We start from the raw sequence: 23,630 nt of genomic DNA, 5'->3' as shown, positions 1-23,630 counted from the left end.
ATATTATATGTATATACAATATATTATATTATATTATATTATATTATATTATATTATATTATATTATATTATATTATAAGCCCAATATCCTGCCCAACAGGCTGGGATACTTACTTTACTTACTTACTTAGGTGATTCCCTCGTTGTCTGAGTATGATGGCTTTCCAAGTGTAGTGTTGTGATGATGAATACATAGGTGACTGTGGAGCCCTATTCTTGACATGCATATAGTGAGGACATTGGTTTCCAGATGGAAAGCGATCCTGGTCAGGGTTGGCTTGACACACCTTCCTCTTGGCAAGTTTCTTCCCTTTGCCCTTCATTCATGCCTCTTTAAATTCTACAGCACTGCTGGTCACAGCTGACCTCCAATTGGAGTGCTCACAGGCCAGGGCTTCCCAGTTCTCGGTGTCTATGCCACAGTTTGTAAGGTTGGCTTTGAGCCCATCTTTAAATCTCTTTTCCTGTCTTCCAACATTCCCTTTCCCATTCTTGAGTTGAGAGTATATAGCTTTGGAAGACAGTGATTGGGTGTTCAGACAATGTGGCCAATCCAGCTGAGTTTATGGCATAGGAGCATGGCTTCAGTGTTGGTGGTCTTTGCTTCTTCTAGCATGCTGACATTTGTTTGCCTGTCTTCCCAAGAGATTTGCAAGATTTTCCTGAGACAATGCTGATGGAATAATTTCAGGAGGTTATCATCGGCATATTGGAGTTCTATGAATCGGCTAGTGACTGCTAGAAGAGCACTTTGGTTTTCTCAATATTCAATGAGAGGCTAAGCTTCTCGAATGCTTTTGCAAAGCTGTTTAGAGTGGTATGTAGGTCTTCTTCTGAATGTGCACAGATTATGTTATCATCGGCATATTGGAGTTCTATAACAGATGTTGTTGTTACCTTGGTTTTGGCTTTTAGTCAACTGGAATAATAATTGTGTCTTTGTACATTAGATCTTGCCTCAACAGTAGCACAGGCCTGGGGAAATTGTTCTGGAACCTTTTACCGGATTTCTCTAAGTGACAGCTAAGTTTGTTCATAACGAAGGTCACAAAAGCATCCTTTCTGGCTTCATTTCAGTTTCTCTTCTCATTTTGAGGGCAGCTGGATAGCGCAGAGCTCTATATTTAGCTCGGTCTGGCTTGATTTTTGCAAAACTGCAAGGAAGAAACCCAGAAACCTTTAGCTAAGATATTATTTATTTATTATTGCTTTCGATTTTTTAAAAAAAAAAAAAACCACACACACAAATAGAGATTCATCTGTTGGGGCATTCAGAGGTCGCCGCTGTCAACAGTGGAAATTTTCTGTGGCAGAGAGCAATCCATTTCACAGGAAACGGTCTTGTATTTCACTCCAGGCTTTTGCTCAAGCAAATATGACCGAAGGGGAAACTGTATGAACCAACTCTGCGGCACAATGCCGTCCGCTTTTCCAAACGTTGATCTGTGTGCCAAGTCAGTTCCAGATCCATCATTGGTGGAGTAAAGAGTGCTCTTAGATTTCAGGTGAACTATACATCCCAATACGCACAACTCCTATAAATCATGGTGAATGTTTTTTTTTGGCAAGCTATTTAACCTCAGCAGACTGAAAGCCAAAACCAAGGTTACAACAACATCTGTTATAGAACTCCAGTATGCTGATGACAACGTTGTCTGTGCGCATTCAGAAGAAGACCTACAAGCCACTCTAAACACCTTCGCAGAAGCATAAAAGAAGCTCAGCCTGTCATTGAACATCGAGAAAACCAAAGTGTTCTTCCAGCAGTCACCAGCCAATCCCTCTCCAATGCCAGAGATGCAGCTTAATGGTGTAACATTAGAAAATGTTGACCATTTCCACTACCTTGGCAGCCACTTCTCCACCAAAGTCAACATCGACACAAATAAAACACTACCTGAGCTCTGCGAGTGCAGCATTTTTCCGAATGAAGCAGAGAGTGTTTGAGGACCAAGACATCCGTAGGGATACCAAGGTGCTTGTTTATAAAGCTATTGTCCTCCCAACCCTGCAAAACGTGGACTATCTACAGACGTCACATGCAACTCCTAGAACGATTCCATCAGTGCTGCCTCCGGAAAATCCGGAAAATCTCTTGGGAAGACAAGTGGACAAATGTCAGCATGCTGGAAGAAGCAAAGACCACCAGCATTGAAGCGATGGTCCTCCGCCATCAACTCTGCTGGACCAGCCACGTTGTCCGGATGCCCGACCACTGTCTCCCAAAGCAGTTGCTCTACTCCGAACTCAAGAATGGAAAACAGAATGTTGGTGGGCAGGAAAAGAGATTTAAAGATGGGCTCAAAGCCAACCTTAAAAACTCTGGTATAGACACTGAGAACTGGGAAGCCCTGGCCTGTGAGCGCTCCAGCTGGAGGTCAGCTGTGACCAGCAGTGCTGCAGAATTTGAAGAGGCACTAATGTTTGGTGAAAGAGAGAAACGTGCCAAGAGGAAGCCAGCCCCAACCGGGACCATCTTCCACCTGGAAACCAATCTCCTCACTGCGGGAGAAGATGCAGATCAAGAATAGGGCTCCATAGTCACCTACGGATGCACTGTGGAGGATTATCCTACTCGGACAATGAGGATCACCTAAATCAAAAAAATAAATCATGGTGAATTCTCCCCAAACCTTTCTAGTTTGTTTACTTACTGATCAATCCCTCTGTTTGCTGTGTGCCATAGAAAAGAATAGGAAAGGGTTAAGGGAGAGGCAGTGGGCGGTCTCCTCTAATTTAACCTAACCTAACAGATACCTGGACAGAATAGTACTTTGGCATTCTGAATTGTTCAGCTCCCTTTCACATAGTTAATGGGAATCTAGGTCACACAATGGTGAGAAATGGGCACCAGCTGGCATGACAAATGCCCAGTTTATCTTAGCCTGGAGCAGGCAACATGGCAATGTGATGTCACAGACATGGGTTGGAATGCCATATGGCTCAGCATTGCATAGCAGTTATGCATTTGGAACTATGCTATATCTGGATTTACTATTGGAACGCTGCAGCCCCTTTTCCACAGAGAGGTTTCTGACTATCTCCCTGGAGTGGGGTGCAAAGGCTATACATTGTCCATATTGTGAGATACTGTGACTTATTGGAAAAGGCTTGGTAATGGGGACAGGATTGTTGCACCGTGGGTCTTGAAACACCAATGACTATACCATCACACAAGAGTCCAGAGAATAAGCAAACGGTTTATTGTAAAAACACATAAAATATATATGAAAAATCAGGATCAAAGAAAGAAGATGTATAATCTAAAAAAGGGTTAGCAATAGGTGATAACCAAACAGTAATCCAAATGTCTCATGCAAATCTCAAGGTAACACAGTCCAGGAATAGTCAAAAAGTCACAAATACAGCATACATCCACAGGCGAAAGGTATACTTAGTAAAACTTGAACAGGAATACAAAAACAAGAACATAGGACACTTCCAGGATACTTAAATCCAAAACAAAAGCTTGACTTGAAACAAGAACCAAAGAACTCAGGCCTCGTTTCTTCACTTGAATGCTATGTTGCCTGAACTAAATCTTAGGTAAACAACTTGCTAATTAATAGGCACCCATGAAGTCATTTCTTTCCCCATGAATTTTATTCCTAACTTTCCCACATAATCGCTCTGACCTATGATGCCTATTTTGTGCTCTAATCTGTAAATGAATACTTTTGTTGATCTCCGTAGCTCCAGATGTTTTATTTTTCTTGGGAGCCTTCCTTATCACTTAGCTCTTCACATGACTCCTTGTCTAATGTTGCAGTTTCTGGCTCCTCTGACTGACCTCAAAGCCCTGCACTTTCTGAGTCAGGTTTCTCCCAGAGAGAACCATCATTTCTCTGACTTGAATCTTCATCACTTTGTGCCCCAAGAAATCGATCAGAATATCCCACAATTCTCTCTAAACTAATAGTGAACCCATCAGCCTCAGGCTGTATTTCAATAAGGATGCATATTAAGTGTTTCTAAACACTGGGCCATTGTTTTATTTTCTATATTTGTTAGCTATTATTATTATTATTATGATTATGATTATTATTATTTGTGTTAGAATTGGAATTGATTATATCACCTTAGCCTAAAAGAACTCTGTTGGATTGTCTCATCAGAGCATTTTCCAAGGAGAAAGGCATTTGGGAGTGGTTCACCATTGCCTTTTCCTTCTCATTACAGGTTGAGTGTCCCTTATTTGGAATGCTTGGAGTCAGAAGTGTTTGGAATTTTTAAATACTTGTGTCTACATAATGAAATAGTTTTGTGATGGGGCCCACATTTAAACACAAATTAGAAAAAGGTAAAGGTTTTCTCCTGGCCTTAAGTCCAATCGTGTCTGACTCTGGGGGTTGGTGCTCTTCTCCATTTCTAAGCCGAAGAGCCAGCGTTGTCCGTAGACACCTTCAAGGTCATGTGGCCAGCATGACTGCATGGAGCGCCAATACCTTCTTGCCAGAATGGTACCTATTTATCTACTCAGATTTGCATGCTTTCAAACTGCTAGGTTGGCAGAAGCTGGGGCTAACAGTGGGAGTTCAAGCTGCTCCCCGGATTCGAACCTACGACCTTTCAATGAGCAAGTTCAGCAGCTCAGCGCTTTAACCCACTGCGCCACCGGGGGCTCCAAACACAAACTACACCTGTGATATTTTAGAGTATCAAAACAGCATTTATCTTGTCCTGGATGGCTCTCTAGTAATTCCCAGCACCAGATGCAACGCTTTATTCCCATCCTTCAAGGGATTTATCAAATTTCACAGCAAACCTTTTGAAAACAGGGATGGGCAAACTTTGGCCCTCCTGTTGTTTTGAACTTCAACTCAAGCTTAAGTGGCTCATGGGGAAAAGGAAGGGGCCTGTGGCTGTTAGGAATTGTGGGAGTTGAAGTCCAAAACACCTTTGGGAAGGCCGAAGTTCGTCCATGCCTGCTATAAACCCTGCTTTTATAAATGGCAAAAGGGAATATCACTTCTATTTGAAATTGGTCCCATTTTTGCATATCTAGACAGCTCAATGTCACACCCAGGAATGCTGGCCACGTGCCTTGGTGCTTATCGTAGCAATGTTTTCCTAATTACTGTGACAAAGGAGCGGGAGGAGGAAGTTGTGGGTGTTTCCATAAACCTAATCTTTGGCTTATTCTTACCATTCCATGCTAATCAAGGTGGCCAATTCCAATATTCACCCTTGCCTCAAACACTATGTTTGTGTGCTTAGTGGCCCCCTCTGTGTGTAACACAATGCCATGGTGCCACAAGGCAAACCTTGTTGGCTTCTGTCCATGCACAGAGTGCTTTTCCCCCTTTGGAGGGCCTGATGGAATTGTTCCAGGAATTGGCTGTGACGTCTGTAGACAGTCCACGTTTCACAGGCATATAGCAGGGTTGGGAGGAAAATGGCTTTATAAACAAGCCCCTTGGTCTCCCTATGGATGTTCCAGTCCTTAAACACTCTCTGCTTCATTTGGAAAATGCTGCACTCGCAGAGCTCTGGTAGTGTATTTAAGTGTCAATGTTGACTTTTGTGGAGAGGTGGTTGCCAAGGTAGCGGAAATGGTCGACGTTTTCTAATGTTACACCATTAAGCTGGATGGCCATCTGTCGGGTGATTTGAATGCAATATTCCTGCTCCTTGGCAGGGGGTTGGACTGGATGGCCCATGAGGTCTCTTCCAACTCTTTGATTCTATGATTCTATTTCTGGGATTGCAGAACAGGGATTTGAAGCGTGGTCACACTTAGTCCCACTGTCTCCAGTGTCGGAACATTTGCTCCTCTCCAAACATTTGGAGACCGGCAGGTGATGCTTGCAGACACTACGTTTGTGTGCTTAGTGGCCCTCTTTGTGTGTAACACAATGCCTTGGTGCCATAAGGCAAACCTTGTTGGCCTCTGTCCATGCACAGAGTGATTTCCCCCTTTGGAGGGCCTGATGGAATTGTTCCAGGAGTTGGATGTGACGTCTGTAGACAGTCCACGTTTCACAGGCATATAGCAGGGTTGGGAGGACAATGGCTTTATAAACAAGCACCTTGGTATCCCTTCTGATGTCCCGGTCCTCAAACACTCTCTGCTTCATTTGGAAAAATGCTGCACTTGCAGAGCTCAGGCGAATGTTGTATTTCAGTGTCAATGTTAATTTTTGAGGAGAGGTGGCTGCTAAAGGAGTGGAAATGGTCAACATTTTCTAATGTTACATCATTAAGGTGTATTTCTGGCATTGCAGAACAGGGATTCGAAGCCTGGTCTCCAGAATCCCTCTGTCTCCAGTGTTGGAACATTATGCCAATCTTTGCTGGTCTCCAAACATTTGGAGGCCAGCAGGTGATGCTTGTAGACACTACGTTTGCGTGCTTAGTGGCCCCCTTTGTGTGCAACACAATGCCCTGGTGCCACAAGGCAAACCTTGTTGGCTCCTGTCCATGCACAGAGTGCCTTTCCCCCTTCTTCTTCCTCCTTCTTTTGTTTCCTCCATCTCCCAACCTGGGCGCACCTCTCTCTCAATATCTCTGGATGGAGGGCGAGCACAAAGAGAGCCCTGCCTTGTCATTGGCTGGAAGGGGCGCCAGTCCGCACGTGGGCCCGGCTGGGCTTCCTATTGGCTGGGCGAGGCGTCGCTCTCTTTTCCCTCCCTCCTTTCTTTCTTTCTCTCTCTCTCTCTCCCCTTTTCCCTCCCTCCCTCCTTCCTTCATTCCCTCCTTTCACTGAAGGAGGAGGAAGAGGAGGCGAAGGAAACAAGAGAAGGGGGAGGAGAGGAGGAAAAGAAAGGGAGAGAGAGGAAGAGAGGGAGGAAAAAGAGAGAAAGGAGGAAAGGAAGGCAAAGACCAAAGGAGAGGAAGAAGGAGAAAGAAAGGAGGAAAGAGGGAGGAAAGGAAGGCAAAGACAGAAGGAAAGGAGGAAAGACAAGGAAAGGAGAGAAAGCAGGAGGAAGAGAGGGAGGAAAAAGAGAGACAGAAGGAAGGAAGAAAGAGAGGGGAAAGAAAAGAAGACCAATAGATACAGATAGATACAAAGATAGGTAAATAATACCTAGAGATAGATACATAGAGATACAAAGATGCCAGGTTCCCCTCGGTGGCCCTCTCTCCTTAGAGGCGCCGCATAAAAGGAGGAGGAGGAGGAAGAGGAAGAGGAAGGAAGAGAGGAAGGCTTGGCTCTGCCCCTGGAGGGATGCTCGCCCCATAGGCCCCGATGGAGGGCGGCGGGGGCCGGGTGGAGGACCCTTCCTCTCGCCCCTCGCCATGAGGACTCCTGGCCGCCGGGGAAGGGAGCAGCTCGCCTTCCTCCTCCTCCTCTTCCTCCTCTTCTTCCTCCTCCTCCTGGGCTTGGCGAGGGGCTCCGGCTCGGAGGCGACCCCTTGGAGCAGCCCTTCGCCTTCCCCTGCGGGGCCTCCCACCCAAGACCCGGGCCCCCAAGCCCAGCCCTCCCCCACCGCCACCCCTGGACCCACCAAGCCCGAGGAAGAAGAAGAGGAGGAAGAGAAAGGAGAGCCTTCCTCGCCTCAACCCCCCACGCCCTCAACCCCCTCTCCTCCCCACGAAGAAGAAGAGGAGGAGGAAGAGCCCTTGGTCCACAGCGGGACAGGTGAGTGCCTATTCCAGGCAGAGACTTAAGAGGGGCTTGCGTCAATGACATTCTCGTTGAAAGGTTGCATGCTTTGAGTTTGGGGGTACACCCATTGTAGAGCCCCTTCGGAGACATAGGGAAGGCAGTCCTCGAGTTACGAACAAGGTCGGTTCGTAAGTCGGATTTGTACGTAAGTCGGAACACGGGCCTTTAAAGGTGGAACTCTACCTAGATACATACAAAAATCATCCAAGTGTCCCCTGGGCAGTCAAATACATATGGAGCCCCCAGTGGCGCAGTGGGTTAAACCCCTGTGCCAGCAGGACTGAAGACTGACAGGTCACAGGTTCGAATCTGAGGAGAGGCGGATGAGCTCCCTCTATCAGCTCCAGCTCCTCATGCGGGGACATGAGAGAAGCCTCCCACAAGAATGATAGAAACATCAAAATCATCCGGGCGTCCCCTGGGCAACGTCTTTGCAGACGGCCAATTCTCTCACACCAGAAGCGACTTGCAGTTTCTCAAATCGCTCCTGACACGACAAAAAAAAAAGTCAAATACATATGGTAGCTCAATTACTGACAAGGCAGTCAACTGTTCTGTAGAGGCCCCACTAGATACCTACACAGGTAGCCCCCGAGTTATGAAAAGGTCGGTTCGTAAGTCAGATTTGTACGTAAGTCGGAACACGGGCCTTTAAAGGTGGAACTCTACCTAGATACATACAAAAATCATCCAAGTGTCCCCTGGGCAGTCAAATACATATGGAGCCCCCGGTGGCGCAGTGGGTTAAACCCCTGTGCCAGCAGGACTGAAGACTGACAGGTCACAGGTTCGAATCTGGGGAGAGGCGGATGAGCTCCCTCTATCAGCTCCAGCTCCTCATGCGGGGACATGAGAGAAGCCTCCCACAAGAATGATAGAAACATCAAAATCATCCGGGCGTCCCCTGGGCAACGTCTTTGCAGACGGCCAATTCTCTCACACCAGAAGCGACTTGCAGTTTCTCAAATCGCTCCTGACACGACAAAAAAAAAAGTCAAATACATATGGTAGCTCAATTACTGACAAGGCAGTCAACTGTTCTGTAGAGGCCCCACTAGATACCTACACAGGTAGCCCCCGAGTTATGAAAAGGTCGGTTCGTAAGTCAGATTTGTACGTAAGTCAAAACACGGGCCTTTAAAGGTGGAACTCTACCTAGATACATACAAAAATCATCCAAGTGTCCCCTGGGCAACGTCCTTGCAGACGGCCAATTCTCTCACAACAGGAACGGTTGCTCCTGACACGACAAAAAAAAAAAAAAAAAAAAAAAACCAAACAAAAAAACCCTAGATACACACACCCAAACACATATGGTAGCTCAATTACTGATACTGCATTCGACTGTTTTGTAGAGTCCGCTTTAGATACATAGACAGGTAGCTCCCGAGTTATGAACAAGGCCGGTTTGTAAGTTGGATGTGTACGTAAGTAGGAACAGGGGCCTTTTAAGTTGGAACTCCAGCCAAATACACACACACACATGGTAGCTCAATTACTGTTATTACAGGTGACTGTTTTGTAGGGTCCCCTTTAGATACATAGACAGGTTGCCCCCGAGTTATGAACAAGGTCAGTTTGTAAATTGGATGTATATTTAACTCAGAACAGGGACCTTTTAAGGTGGAACTCCAGCCAAATACACACATACATACATAGACCACCCCCCCCCACACACACACACACACATATGGTAGCTCAATTACTGACATTGGAGTCAACTGTTCTGTAGAGGCCACCCTAGATACATACACAGGTAGCCCCCAAGTTATGAACAATGTCGGTTTGTAAGTCGGATGTGTATGTAAGACTTTTAAGGTGGAACTCCAGCCAAATACACACACACATACATACATAGAACCCCCCCCCCCCACACACACACACACATAGTAGCTCAATTACTGACATTGCATTCGACTGTTTTGTAGAGTCCCCTTTAGATACATAGACAGGCACTCCTAGAGTTACGAACAAGGTCGTTTCATTAGTCGGATGTGTACGTAACTCGGAACAGGGGCCTTTTAAGGTGGAATTCCACCCACCCACACACACACACACACATGGTAGCTCAATTACTGATACTGCAGTTGATTGTTTTGTAGGGTCCCCTTTAGATACATAGACAGGCAGTTCTCGAGTTATGATCAAGGTCAGTTCGTAAGTCGGATGTGTATGTAAGTCAGAACAGGGGCCTTTTGAGGTGGAACTCCAGCCAAATATACACACATATATATACATACATACACACACCCCCACCACATCCATACGTATATGAAAGTTCAATTACTGATATTGCAGTCGACTGTTTTGTAGGGAGTCCCCAAGTTACAAACAAGATCGGTTCAGGAGGTTTGTTCATAAGTTGAATTTGTACATCAGTCAGAACAGGGGTCTTTAAAAGGGGAACTCCATCTAAATACACACCCTTTGGTTATATAGGCATCCCCCAAGTTTTGAACAAAGTTGATTCATAAGTTAAATGTGTATGGGGCCCTTTTTCAGTGGAACTTCAACCCAATCCAAACCCTTTGGATACCTAGGCAGGTGGTCTCCAGGTTACGTACAAGGTCGATTCATAAGTCGAGTCTGTATGTAAGTCGGAATAGGGGCCTTTTGAAGTGGAACTCCAGCCAAATATGCACCCTTGGGATACTTAGGCAGGCAGTCTCCAAGTTACAAACAAGGTCAGTTTATAAGTTGGATTTGTGCGTAAGTCGGAATAGGGACCTTTTAAAGTAGAACTCTAGCCAAACACACACATGTATACACATATAATAATAGTAATAATAATAATGTTACAGGGTGGCCTATGAGGTCTCTTCTAACTCTATGATTCTATAATAAATCTTTATTTATATCCTACTTTTTTCCCTAATGGAGAAATGGGAGATTTGTTCGTAAGTTGAATCTGTACATAAGTCAGAATGGGCATTTTAAAGTGGAACTCTAGCCAAATATGCACCTTTTGGATACATAGGCCATTCCCCAAGTTACAAACAAGATAGGTTCAGGAGGTGTGTTCATAAGTTGAATTTGTATGTAAGTCAGAACAGGGGCCTTTTAAAGTGCAACTCCAGCCAAATACACACACACACATATACCAATAATAATAATAATAATAATAATAATAATACATCACACAGTCCTAAACACTTGGGAAGTGTTTGACTTGTGATTTTGTGATACGAAATCCAGCATATAGATCTCGTTTGCTGTGACATACTGTGGTTTTTTGTCAGAATAATAATAATAATAATAATAATAATAAATCTTTATTTATATCCCACTTGTCTCTCTGGAGGGCTTTCATCCAGAAAGAGGAAGCAAGTGGGTGGAGGTGCCCTTTGAATATTCATATCCATAATCCCTGATATCCGTATTGGTGTGTGCAAATTTTAATTTGATTCCCTTCTTTATTCCTTATTCTTATTCCTTTTCTCTGGATTAGTGCTCCCAGTTGTTAACACTGACTTTGCCAGGCTTTTCTGATCATGCAGCCTGAGGATAAATCATCACATGTTATATATTCCCTATTGATTGTCATTGCCTTTTATTTGTGTGTTGCCCAGGTTGATTGAAAAAGTCATTTTTTATTTTACAAAATGCGAATGTTGAACTACAACTCACATCATGCCAGGTTCACCCCTGAAACTCCATCAGTAGTTAAAGTTTGTCATGTTGGGCAAGTTTGCTGTAGATGTATCATTGGGTTCAGGGTAATCTTTGGCTGAAGGTAAACTACAGCTCCCACCATGATGGGTCAGTCTCCTCAAATCCCTTCAGTGGGTTCAGTTGGTCATGGGGGTTCTGTGTGCCAAGTTTGGTCCACTTCTGTCATTGATGGTGGTCACGGTGTCTCTTGAATGAATGTGAACTACAACTTCCAGAAATGAAGGTCAGTTCCCCCTCAAATCCCTCCAGTATTTTCAATTCGTCATGGTGGTTCTGTGTGCCAAGTTAGGTCCAGGGTCATCATTGGGGTTCAGAGTACGCTTTGATTGCAGGAGAACTATAAATCCCAGTACCTACAATGGTTGTAAATCAAGGTGAATTTGCCCCAAACCTCTGTAGTATGTTCAGTTGCTGATCAATGCCTGTTTGCTGTGTGCCATGGAAAAGAATAGAAAAAGGTTAAGGGAAAGGAAGTGGGTGGGGTCATGCAAATTCCACACCAGTGCAGAGAGTAAGGAACACTGGGATGCCTGTGGTGGAGGAAACACATAAAATCTGAAATGGAATTGTCTCCATATGAAATCCTTCTCTTGGGTATGTTCAGTTGCTGATCAGTGCCTGTTTGGTGTGTACCATAGAAAAGAATAGAAAAAGATTAAGGGAAAGGAAGTGGGTGGGGTCATGCAAAATCAACACCAGTGCAGAGAGTAAGTAATACTGGGATATACAGAAAATCTAGGATGGAAATACAGAAAATTTGGATGGAATTTTTCTTTTATTTTTTCTCCTTTGTTCATGGGGGTTCTGTGTGCCAAATGTGATCCAGGTCCACTGTCAGTGGGGTTCACAGTGCTCTGACTTGCTGCGGGGTGAACTACAACTTCCATCATGAGGAGTCAGTCTCCCAAAGTCCTCCAGTATGTTCAGTTGCTGATCAGTGCCTGTTTGCTGTGTGCCATGGAAAAAATAAAAAAGGGTTAAGGGAAAGGAAGTGGGTGGGGTCATGCAAAATCCATAGTGCAGAGTAAGAAACACTGGGGTGTCTGTGGTGGAGGAAATACAAAAAAATTAGGATGGAATTTTCTTTTTTCTCTCCTTTGTTCATGGGGGTTCTGTGTGCCAAATGTGGTCCAGGTCCACTCTCAGTGAAGGTCACAGTGCTCTGACTTGATGCGGGATGAACTACAACTTCCATCATATGGAGTCAATCCCCCAAACTCCTCCAATATGTTTAGTTGCTGATGAGTTCTGCTCTGTTTGTTGTGCAGACAGAGTTGAAAAGAGTAGGAAAGGGTTAAGGGAGAGGCAGTGGGCAGGATCATGCAAATTCCACACCAATGGAGAGAGTCAGAAACACTGGGGTGACTCTGGTGGAGGAAACATGTAAAATCTAGCACAAAATGGTCCCTGAATGAAAGTATTCCTTGGGTGGTGTTTGGGGAGGACATTGAAGGGGTTGGGCTACATGTTCATGGCGCTCGCTATAACCTGAAATGTCATTGGAGGGAATGCTTTTGGTGGCTCCTCAGCACTGTGAGTTAGAGCTGTTTGTGGAAGCAGGAGCCGGTCTGTGGATACATATTTTCACTTCTTATATATAGAGATAAATATGTAGAAATAGATATAGTAGAGGTTTTGTGTGCATATGCGTACATCATGAGATATCTTGGGAGTCAAGGCCCAAGTTGAAATGTAAAATGCATTGATGCTTTGTAAACACTGTATGTGCTTAGCATCAATAATAATGTTGTGCTCGAAAACAAAGTTCGTGGGCTTTGAACTATCAGGAGGCAAAGGTGTGTTGGGGACAATGTTGAAGTGTTTGGGATTTTAGAATTGAGGGTAAGGGATGTTTAACCTGTATTAGATACACTTAAAGGAACCAGATCCTGTCTGATCTTGGAAGTTAAGCAGGGTCAGCACTGGTTAGTCCTTGGATGGGAGACTGCCAATGAATATTAGGTGCTGGAGGTCATATTTCCGAGGAAGGAAACTGGCAAAACCTCCTCTGAGCTTTCCTTACCTAAGAAGACCTTATTAAATAAATATTACCATAAGCTGATAGCCAACTTGAAGGCAACCACATCTATATATGATCTTGGGTGCTAAGACTGTAATTTCTTGGTGTTTGACACCCCTTGAACTGCCATACCTCGATGTTATGAGATTGTGGGAGTTGTAGTTAGGTAAGATGCTATGTAATCATGGGAGTTGTAGTTTGGAAAGATGCTATGGGATCGTGGGAGTTGTAGATTGGTGAGATGCTATGGGATCGTGGGAGTTGTAGATTGGTGAGATGCTATGGGATCGTGAGAGTTGTAGTTTGGTGAGATGTTATGGGATCGTAGGAGTTGTAGTTTGGTGAGATGCTATGGGATCGTGGGAGTTGTAGTTTGGTGAGATGCTATGGCATCGGAGTTGTAGTTTGGTGAGATGTTATGGAATCGTGGGAGTTGTAGTTCGATAAGATGCTATGGGATTGTGGGAGTTGTAGTTTGGTGAGATGCTATGGGATTGTGGGAGTTGTAGTTTGGGGAAATGATATGGGATGGTGGGAGTTGTAGTTTGGTGAGATGCTACGGGATCGTGGGAGTTGTAGTTTGGTGAGATGCTATAAGATTGTGGGAGTTGTAGTTTGGTGAGATGCTATAAGATTATGGGAGTTGTAGTTTGGTAAGATGCTATGGGATTGTGGGAATTGTAGTTTGGTAAGATGCTATGGGATGGTGGGAGTTGTAGTTTGGTGAGATGCTACGGAATCGTGGGAGTTGTTTGGTGAGATGCTATGGGATCGTGGGAATTGTAGTTTGGTAAGATGCTATGGGATGGTGGGAGTTGTAGTTTGGTGAGATACTATAAGATCATGGGAGTTGTAGTTTGGTAAGATGCTGTGGGATCGTGGGAGTTGTAGTTTGGTAAGATGCTATGGGATCGTGGGAGTTGTAGTTTGGTAAGATGCTATGGGATCGTGGGAGTTGTATTTTGGTTAGCCTTCTCTGCCCTCTTTGGCAGAGAAGGCTAAAGACCTTGTCAAGCTACAACTCCCAGGATTCTAGAGCATTGAGCCACGGCAGTTCGAGTGGCGCCAAACTGCATTAATATTACAGTGTAGATGCACCTTCAGTGAGTATTGTGACTAAGTGTTTATTCTTCTTGCCAAGTCCCCAATCCCTTGCTCTCACCACTGCAAAGGACCAGCTCATAAGATTATAATTTCTTGTTTTTGTTGTTGTCATTATTATTATTTTGGCATGAGATCCTATACTCAACTGCTTCCTAAAAGGGAATCCTGCCTTCTTGTTGTTGTTCGGGAGGTTTGCCCTTGAGTTAAAGGAGCCCAGCAGGTGTTTAGCAAATACCGGATAATGTCAGCAAAGCTACCTGTGCGATGAGACTGTCGATTTCGTCCCAGTAAAGGCCAAGGTCAGGTTCACTGGGGCAGCTGGGCTGATGCAAGCAAACAAGGTGGCCAAAGAGTATGCGAATGGCAGCAAACACAAGGAGAGGGCACAGCTGATTCGGAAACAATTCTTTATTTACTTGAGATGCTACTTATACGCAGCTTGACCCCCAAGAGGCTGAACAAGCTGTGCATCTTCTTAGTAAAGCAAGATTAGAATGTGTTCCTTTGTTGTTTGTTTATTTGTTGTGTCATTCAAATAATTTCTGACTTGCATTCACTTTGGGGTTTTCTTGGGCAGGTTCATTCAGAGGGAGTTTCACATTGCCTTCCTATGAGGACGAGAGAGTGTGACTTCAAGGGTTTTTTCATGGACGATCAGGGATTCGGACCCTGGTTTCTCCGAGTATTAGTCCAATATTTATTTATCATGTTAGAAGCAAATTGGGAATATAGTTATAATGTATAGAAAAACCACAAACAAAGGTAATACCTTGACATTATACTAGATTTCCTTTGACCAGAAACTGGCCACTTGGAGTAACTCTGGTGTTGCAGTAAGAAGGACCTCCATTGTGTATGTGGCAGGGCTCAGGTTGTATTATAGTAAGTGGTCTGTGGTTTGCTCTTCTTCGCACTCGCATGTCGCGGACTTCACTTTCTTAAGATTGATTCTGCATCTTGTGCAGTCTGTTGAGCGCCTTCCAAGTTGCCCCGTTTTCCGTGTGCCCAGGAGGGAGTTTCTCATCCGGTCCCAGCCTCTGATTGAGGTTCTGGGTTTTAGCCTGCCACTTTTGGACTTTTGCTTGCTGAGGAGTTCCTATGAGTATCTCTGTAGATCTCAGGAAGCTATTTATTGATTTAAAGCATTGGCTTCCTGGCTGATATCCAAACAGAGGATGGGCTGGAGATGTCAATGCTGTGGTCCTTTCCCCACTGTGGATATCAGGCGGTGCAATACAGATTAAACAGTATAATATCTCCAGCGGTGTTGGGCATAGACATCCTGTGATAATACAGCATATCTCATTAAGAACCACATTCACTGTTTTAATGTGGTGAGATGTATTCCATACTGGGCCTGCATATTCAGCAGCAGAATAGCAAAGCACAAGGGCAGATGTCTTCACTGTGTCTGGTTGTGATCCTCAGGTTGTGCCAGTCAGCTTTCATATTATATTATTTCTAGCACCCACTTTTTGCTTGATAGTCAAGCAGTGCTTCTTATAAGTCAGAGCACGGTCCAGAGTATTTGGGTGTGCTGCAATGCTCCAGTGAGATTCCTTCCCAGGTCATCCCCAGAGCTCGAGATGCTTGTCTGCTCATAAGGTGAAAAGCACATGTCTGTGTTTTAGATGGATGAGGAATGAGCTGGTTTTCCCAGTAATAGGCAGTAAGAGCACCTAAAGCTTCAGAGAACTTCTGTTCCACCATTTCAAAGCTCCCTGCTTGGGTGGTGATGGCACAATCGTCAGCATAGATGAAACTCTCTGTCCCTTCTGGCAGTGGCTGGTCATTTCTGTAAATGTAAGAGCATCTAAAGCTTTGGAGAGCTTCGGTTCTACCATTTCAAAGCTCCCTGCTTGGGTGGTGATGGCACAATCGTCAGCATACATGAAACTCTCCATCCCTTCTGGCAGTGTCTGATCATTTGTGTAAATGTTAAACATTATGGAACAAGCACACTCCTCTAAGGCAGGCCATTCTTCTGTCAGTCCAATGATTCAACTGCTATGCTCTCTTAGGGTTCAAGTAAGCCAGAAATTATTTGAGTGACACAAACAAACAAGTACCTTTTAAAATGTTGCTTTAACCCAGGGCCATACAAAAACACGACAAGTGTCCATATTACTTTGAAGGATACTTGTCTAAACAGCAATTTTTCAGCCTCCATGACCATATGACCATTACAGGGTTGGTGCAACTTAACAAAAAGGTAAATTAAATCAATCGCCGATCAGTCAATGTCTTACCTTTTCCCCAATATGCTAGATTTTAATGTAAAATCTTCCCTGGATAAGAAGAAAGATATTGTGCGTATGTGTTTTAAGGAAAAAGCAGAGTCAATCTTTGAGTCATCTGTGTGCAGCAGAGAATGTATTTCACTCTGTGCAATCCTTTCGGGAGGGTTGGCCCACTTACAAGGGGCCATATGGGTAGAGGAACATCTTACTTTTGTTCGGAAGCCAAAGAGATGGCAGGTTTTATATATATATTGTGGTAGGCGTTCCTCGAAAAGAGGAGAACAAGGGAAGTGCCAGGAAATCTGGATGCTTCTTTGCTCAAGGGATCATAACGACATCATGCCTTTGTGCATTGTGCCGAAACAGGGATGAGCCGGCATCAGGGACCTTGTTTTGTACTAAACTAGCATGCAGTCTGATTCCATTTTAATTGCAATGGAGGCCACTTGTGAAATCCTATGGTTAGCAATTTAGGGAGATTCAATCATCATCATCATCATCATCATCATTCCTTTATCATTCTGTCTGGAGAAGACTTTTATGGCTATTATGGAGAGCTAAACAGAGGAATTGATGCATCTTATCGCAAATTGAACCCATTCCAGAAGTGAAGGTGACTCGACTGAGGTTATTGTACTTTGGGCATGTCATGAGATAACATGAACCCCCCCAAAAAAAGACAATATAATAATAATAATAATAATAATAATAATAATAATAATAAACACAACAAGATGAGTCCGCAGCACACTCTCTGCTGGCTGTTGTATTGGATCACATGTCAGAGACTTCCAAAGTGTCTAGGACTGTCAGTGAATAATGTGTGCAGATTCCAGTAAGGTGGCCTTCTGCAGCTGGCAGATAGTAATTTTGTCAGTGCCAATTGTGTTTAAGTGCAGGCCAAGGTCTTTAGGCACTGTGCCCAGTGTGCCGATCACCACTGGGACCCCCTTGACTGGCTTGTGCCAGAGTCTTTGCAGTTCTATTTTTAAATCCTCATATCGTGTCAGCTTTTCCAGTTGTTTCTCTTCAATCCTGCTGTCACCTGTGATTGCGACATCGACGATTCATACATTGTTTTTTTGACACGATTGTGAGGTCAGGAGTATTGTGCTACAAAACTCTGAATCTGGAAGTCCCAGAGGAGTTTGGCGTGTTCATTCTCTGTAACTTTTTCTGGCTTGCGATCCCACCAGTTCTTTGTCGCGGGCAGATGGTATTTGTGGCACAAGTTCCAATGAATCATCTGAGCAACGGTGTTATGCCTCTGCTTGTAGTCTGTCTGTGCAATCTTCTTGCAGCAGCTGAGGATGTGATCTATTGTTTCATCTGCTTCCTTGCAGAGTCTACATTTGGGATCTGTTATTATTATTATTATTATTATTATTATTATTATTATTAGCTTGGGTACCCGACATTGCCCGGGTTATTTGAAAGAGTCCATTTTAAATTGTACTAAATGCATAAGGTTGTGGGTGAACTACAACTCACATCATGCCAGGTTAACCCCAAGATACTCCCTCAGTACTTAAAGTTTGTTATGTTGGGCAAGTTTGCTCCAAATGCATCACTGGTGGGGTTCATTTTGCTCTCTGGCTGTCGGGTTAACTACAACTCTCGCTATGGTGAGTCAGTCCCCTCAAACCACTCCAGTAGGTTGAGTTGTTCAAGGAGTTTGTGTGTGCCAAGTTTGGTCCAGGTCCATCATCAGTGGAGGTCACTTTTTCTCTGCTTGTGGGTGAACTACAACTCCCAGAAAGGAAGTTCACCCCCCCCCCCCAACCCCTCCAGTAATCAAATTTGGGCATACCAAGTATGTATTCCAAGTTTGCTCCAGATCCATCGGTGTTTGGGTTCATAGTGCTCTCTGGATATAGGTGAACTACAACTCCTCCAAATCAAGGTGTTTTTATGAGTGATGGTCATTCATTGGCCTAATAGGTGTATTGTGTCCAAATTTGGTGTCAATTCACCAAGTAGTTTTTGTGTTATGTTAATCCCACAAACAAACATTATATTTTTATTTATATAGATGGAATAGTGAAATGGTATATATTAGACAACAACGCGAACCAACGAATGTTGCAGAGAGAGTGAGGATCTCTGAAATGGTGAGAGGCTAGAGCTGGGCATGCTGACACACCAATGTAGTCCTTGGTGCACAGAAAACATCAAGGTTTGCTGTTTAGTAAAAGTCTTTCAATCCTTGGTTGGCTGGATCAATGTGGATATGGAGAACTGACTATATAAGTTGTCATATATAGGGTCACCATAAGTCAAAGTCATCGAATCATAGAGTTAGGATAGACCACAAGACCCACCTAGTCCACCCCACTGCTATGCAAGGAGACACCATTCAAGCACTCCCAACAGATGACCATTCAAACTCTGCTTAAAATTCTCCCATGCATTTATTCTAGTTGATTCTACAGAGATTTGTGGAGCCAGGAATTTGTTTTGAAAATCAAAACAGATTTATGCAGAGGGCTCCCTCCCCCTCAATATCAATGCATGCCTGGTTTCCTCCCCACTTTCTTCACTTTGAAAAACACAATTTAGGATGGGGAGGGTGTGAGTCATCATGTTGTTGCTGTTATGAAACCATTTAGCACCAGAAATCCCTGCTAATGATAGGGAAATGTTCTAATATATCGCTATCTACTTCCCTCCGTCTAAATACCACAAACGCACCAGATCCTGCCTTGTCTTGGAAGTTCAGGAGAATCAGCTGTGGTTAATGCTTGGATGGGAGACTACTGAGATGCTATAGGCTTTATTTCAGGGGGAGGAAATGTCAAAATGGATTATTCCTTGCTTAAGAAACACCTCCAAGATTCCTGGGGTGTCCATAAGTCAACTTGAAGGTACAAACACCTTTCCCTTCACTCCTGGACTGAACGAGCGAAATGAAGTCTTAGGTTTACCATCACAACAACCACAGCTTATTGCGATGGCCGAACCCTCTTGAATCCATGCCTCATGGCTGTTTGGTATTGAAAAAATCCCTCTTCCAGGGAATTGTTCGTATTTGGTGGAATGGGGTGCAGCCCTGAAAAGGTTGTGTTGGGGCTCGCTGCTGTTCCCTCTTCTTAATTTGCCCGAAGGCAGGAGATCATTGCGACAAGTTTAATTGATCTAGTCACCCTGCTGGGTGAGAAGTGCCACATTGATTCAGTTGTCTGATGTCTGTTGTCTTTTGCCCTTGTTGGCTAGCAGCTGGCTGGAGTTGGCTTCCAGCACTGTCTGGAGGACTACAAGATGCTTCTTCATGGCCTAGAACTTGTCTTCTGGGATTCAGGTGCCATTGGTTTAACTTGTTGTATGGACTGCGAGAAACAACAGATTGCAAATCCTATGAGGCAGAGCCATAGCCAGTGGTGAGGAAACCCGAAGAACTGCAATCCTGTCAAAAATTATCAGGAGGGCCAGAGATTGTCCAGGACTTGCCTTTAGGGAGGGTAATTTTCCATAGGAACTGATTGAGAATATGTCCTTTGAACTGTAGAAGATTCCTGACAATCTCTCTTATGTAGAAGGAATCTTTCAGGAAGAAACTACACTCTGGAGACTGGGTTTGGTTCTCTGCTTCGCCATGAAAACCTATGAGTGACTGTGAGTGAGTCACACACTCTCATCCCTGCCTAAAACCCTGTGATAAGGTTGCCATAGGTCGGAAACAACTCGAAGGATCACAACTGCAACAAGGGCTGTGAAATATTTTATTTATTTATTTATTTATGACATTTATATGTTGCCCTTCTCATCCCGAAGGGGACTTAGAGCAACTTACAAGATATATATACATACAATATATTAAATTATCAGCATAGTACAATATCAGTATTATATATTACTGTATTGTACTACACCATTATATTGTAATATTATTCGTAATATTACATGTAATATAAATATATAATTATAGTATCATATTGGGTTGTTGTAGGTTTTTTCGGGCTATATGGCCATGTTCTAGAGGCATTTCTCCTGACGTTTCGCCTGCATCTATGGCAAGCATCCTCAGAGGTAGTGAGGTCTGTTGGAACTAGGAAAAAGGGTTTATATATCTGTGGAATGACCAGGGTGGGACAAAGAACTCTTGTCTGCTGGAGCTAGGTGTGAATGTTTCAACTGACCACCTTGATTGACTGACCGGCTGACTGATAGTATCATATTATTATTAGTAGTATTATATTGCATTACATTATAATATTATAAATAATATATGTATATACATATTATAATGTAATATATATTATTGTATACATTATATTATTACCATAGCACAATATTAATATTATATATTACTATATTATACTACACCATTATATTGTAATATTATTAGTAATATTACATGTAATATAAAATATATAATTATAATATTGTTTTATTATTAGTAGTATTATATCGCATTACAATATAATATTATAAATATTATATGTATATACAATATATTATATTATTAGTAAAGTACAGGAGACAAGACGGAACTGTTTTCAACTGTAGCCCCCTCACTCTTCACTCTGGCCAGAGCAAATAGGACTTGGGATTGTTGTTGTTAAGTGACTTCATGTCCTTTCTGGCTTATGGCAACCCTAATCATAGACTGTTCTTGGTAAGGTTTGTTCAGGAAAGGTTGGTCATGGCCTCCCTCTGAGACTGAGAAAGTGTGACTTGCTGAAGGTCACCCAGTGGGTTTATGAACCCTGGTCTCTAGAGTTAGAGTCCAACACCTAAACCACTACATCAGTGGTTCTCAACCCCCCTAATGCCGTGACCCCTTAATACATTTCCTCATGTTGTGGTGACCCCCAATCAGCAAATTATTTTCGTTGCTACTTCACAACTGTAATTTTGCTATTGTTATGAATCATCGTGTAAATATCTGACATGCAGGATGTATTTTCATTCATTGGACCAAATTTGGCACAAATACCTAATATGCCCAAATTTGAATGCTGTTGGGGTTGATGGGGGAGTTGGATTTTTGTCATTTGGGAGTATTATTTGCTGGGATTTATAGTTCACCTACAATCGAAGAGCACTCTGAACTCCACTAACAATGGAATTGAACCAAACGTGGCACACAGAACTCCCAGGACCAACAGAAAATACTGGAAAATGTTGGTGGGCTCCCAAACTCCTTGAGTTTGGGAGCTGTAGTTCATCTATATCCAGAGAGCACTGTGGACGTAAACAATGATAGATCTAGACCAAACTTGGCAGGAATACTCAATATGCTGAAATGTGAACACTGGTGGAGTTTGGGGAAACTGGACCTTGACATTTGGAAGTTGTAGTTGCTGGGATTTCTAGTTCACCTACAATCAGAGAGCATTCTGAACCCCAGCAACGATAGAATTGTGCCAAACTTTCCACACAGAACACTCATGAGCAACAGAAAATACTGTGACCCCTCTGACACCCCTTCATGACCCCTCCAGGGGTCCCGACCCCCAGGTTGAGAAACACTGCACTACATCATGCTAGCTTTCTCAATGGAAAGGGTTTGGCATTTAAGTTGATATCTCCAGGTGAATGATGTCCCTTCTGGCATAATATATTGACGAAAGAAAGTGGAAACTGAACTGTTTGGGCTTCATAACAATCTCAGATGCTGTCGATATATAGGTCAGAGGTACTGGTGCCCTTGGATACACCCAGCAATCACCTTACCTTCATAAATCCTAGCTTTGATTCTTTTCAGTATGTTTATCAAACAGAACAGGACACTCCCAAGTGGATTTAAGCAAGTACAAGGGTGGAATGAAAAGTAATGCCTCCACCTTCATAACTCCTCAACAGATGGCACTACTGGTATGCAGCAGGTACTGGCTTGTTCAGGAGACTCTCCTCTACAGTTCCATTTTGGTAGGAAGCCTTAGCATTGAACTCTTGTGTTGTTAAAGTGCAAAATATGGAACCCTGCGCAGATGGTTGGTCAATGCGACTTAAGCAACGTGCAGTCATTGAATTGGGTAGTTGTAGGTTTTTGTAAGCCTTCGACAATACATAATCATTTAATTCTTGACAGCAGAAGGTGTCACCTCAAAGGAGATTCATCAGAGAATGCAAGCTGTTTATGGTGATTGTGTTTATGTGAGAATTGTGCGCCGTTGGGTGAGTAAGTTTAAAGATGTTGAGGTGGGAACATCTGACTTGCGTTACAAACAAAATGTTGGAAATCCTGTGACCGCAACCACTGTGTTTCACAAGCAAAAGATTGACAGATGGATTCAGGACGATCATTGTATCACTCAGAGAGAAATTTCAAGCATAATCGGCATTTCACAAGAATGTGTGGGTCACATTATTTCATTGCTTGGCTATCTGAAGCACAATGGGTACGTTTGATTTATTAAAATATTACCACCCAAACCCAAGTAATGAAGGTGGAGGCATTACTTTTCATTCAACCCTCGTATATAAAAGCTATGTTTATGAAAAGTGTTGCTCAGTGTGATCGCTGGGGAAATTCTAGCCGGCCTTTCCAAGCTCTGGGCCCAGGCTTCACCTGAAAGGCTAGCTAAATTGTTGACCTGTGGCACATTTAAGCCTTTGCTGGTCATCTCTCCGGGTTGATCTAGTAAGTCATCTGTTTGAAGGGACGCTGAAAGTCCTGTTCCGCTTGCGAAAGTCAGCCAGTGTGGAATGTAGGCAGGTTGGTTTATTTAATAGGTGCCATCTCTGTTTGTTTGTGTCTGGACTTCTTCTTCACTGTGCTTGTTGTCTCCACAATTTTCCATTAGCAGTTCCTTAGGATTGTCGAAATTCTGGCCCTGCTGCCACATAGATGCCCATGTCCCTTTCCCCATTGGCCACCAAGATCTCAGAGATCCCAGCTTCTAGAAGGTTGCAATGGTCTCCTAAAGCTTAGCTATTGGTAGTAGGAGCATTAAACTAAAATCTGCTAGTATTGAGCATTTGGGTGTACGGTTATGACCCTGGAGTCCAGGGTTTGAATCCTCGCTCATGGAAACGCTCT

General features: G+C 43.5%; 1 protein-coding gene across 1 annotated transcript in view; it reads left to right on the top strand.

The window, feature by feature from the left end:
- Positions 1–6,632: 6,632 nt before the first annotated feature.
- The window catches only part of MEGF9 (multiple EGF like domains 9), an 80,319-nt gene continuing 63,321 nt past the window's right edge, over positions 6,633–23,630 (top strand). The window contains exon 1 of the mRNA XM_060757313.2: positions 6,633–7,582. Within this exon, the coding sequence (XP_060613296.2) occupies positions 7,240–7,582 (343 nt within the window). The 5' untranslated portion in view covers positions 6,633–7,239. The remainder of the gene's footprint in view (positions 7,583–23,630) is intronic.

The sequence above is a fragment of the Anolis sagrei genome, chromosome 11 (genome assembly GCF_037176765.1).
Source record: "Anolis sagrei isolate rAnoSag1 chromosome 11, rAnoSag1.mat, whole genome shotgun sequence".
Lineage (NCBI taxonomy): Eukaryota > Metazoa > Chordata > Lepidosauria > Squamata > Dactyloidae > Anolis > Anolis sagrei.
The sequence above is the reverse complement of the archived record's forward strand: the minus strand, read 5'-3'. Positions and strand labels throughout refer to the sequence as shown.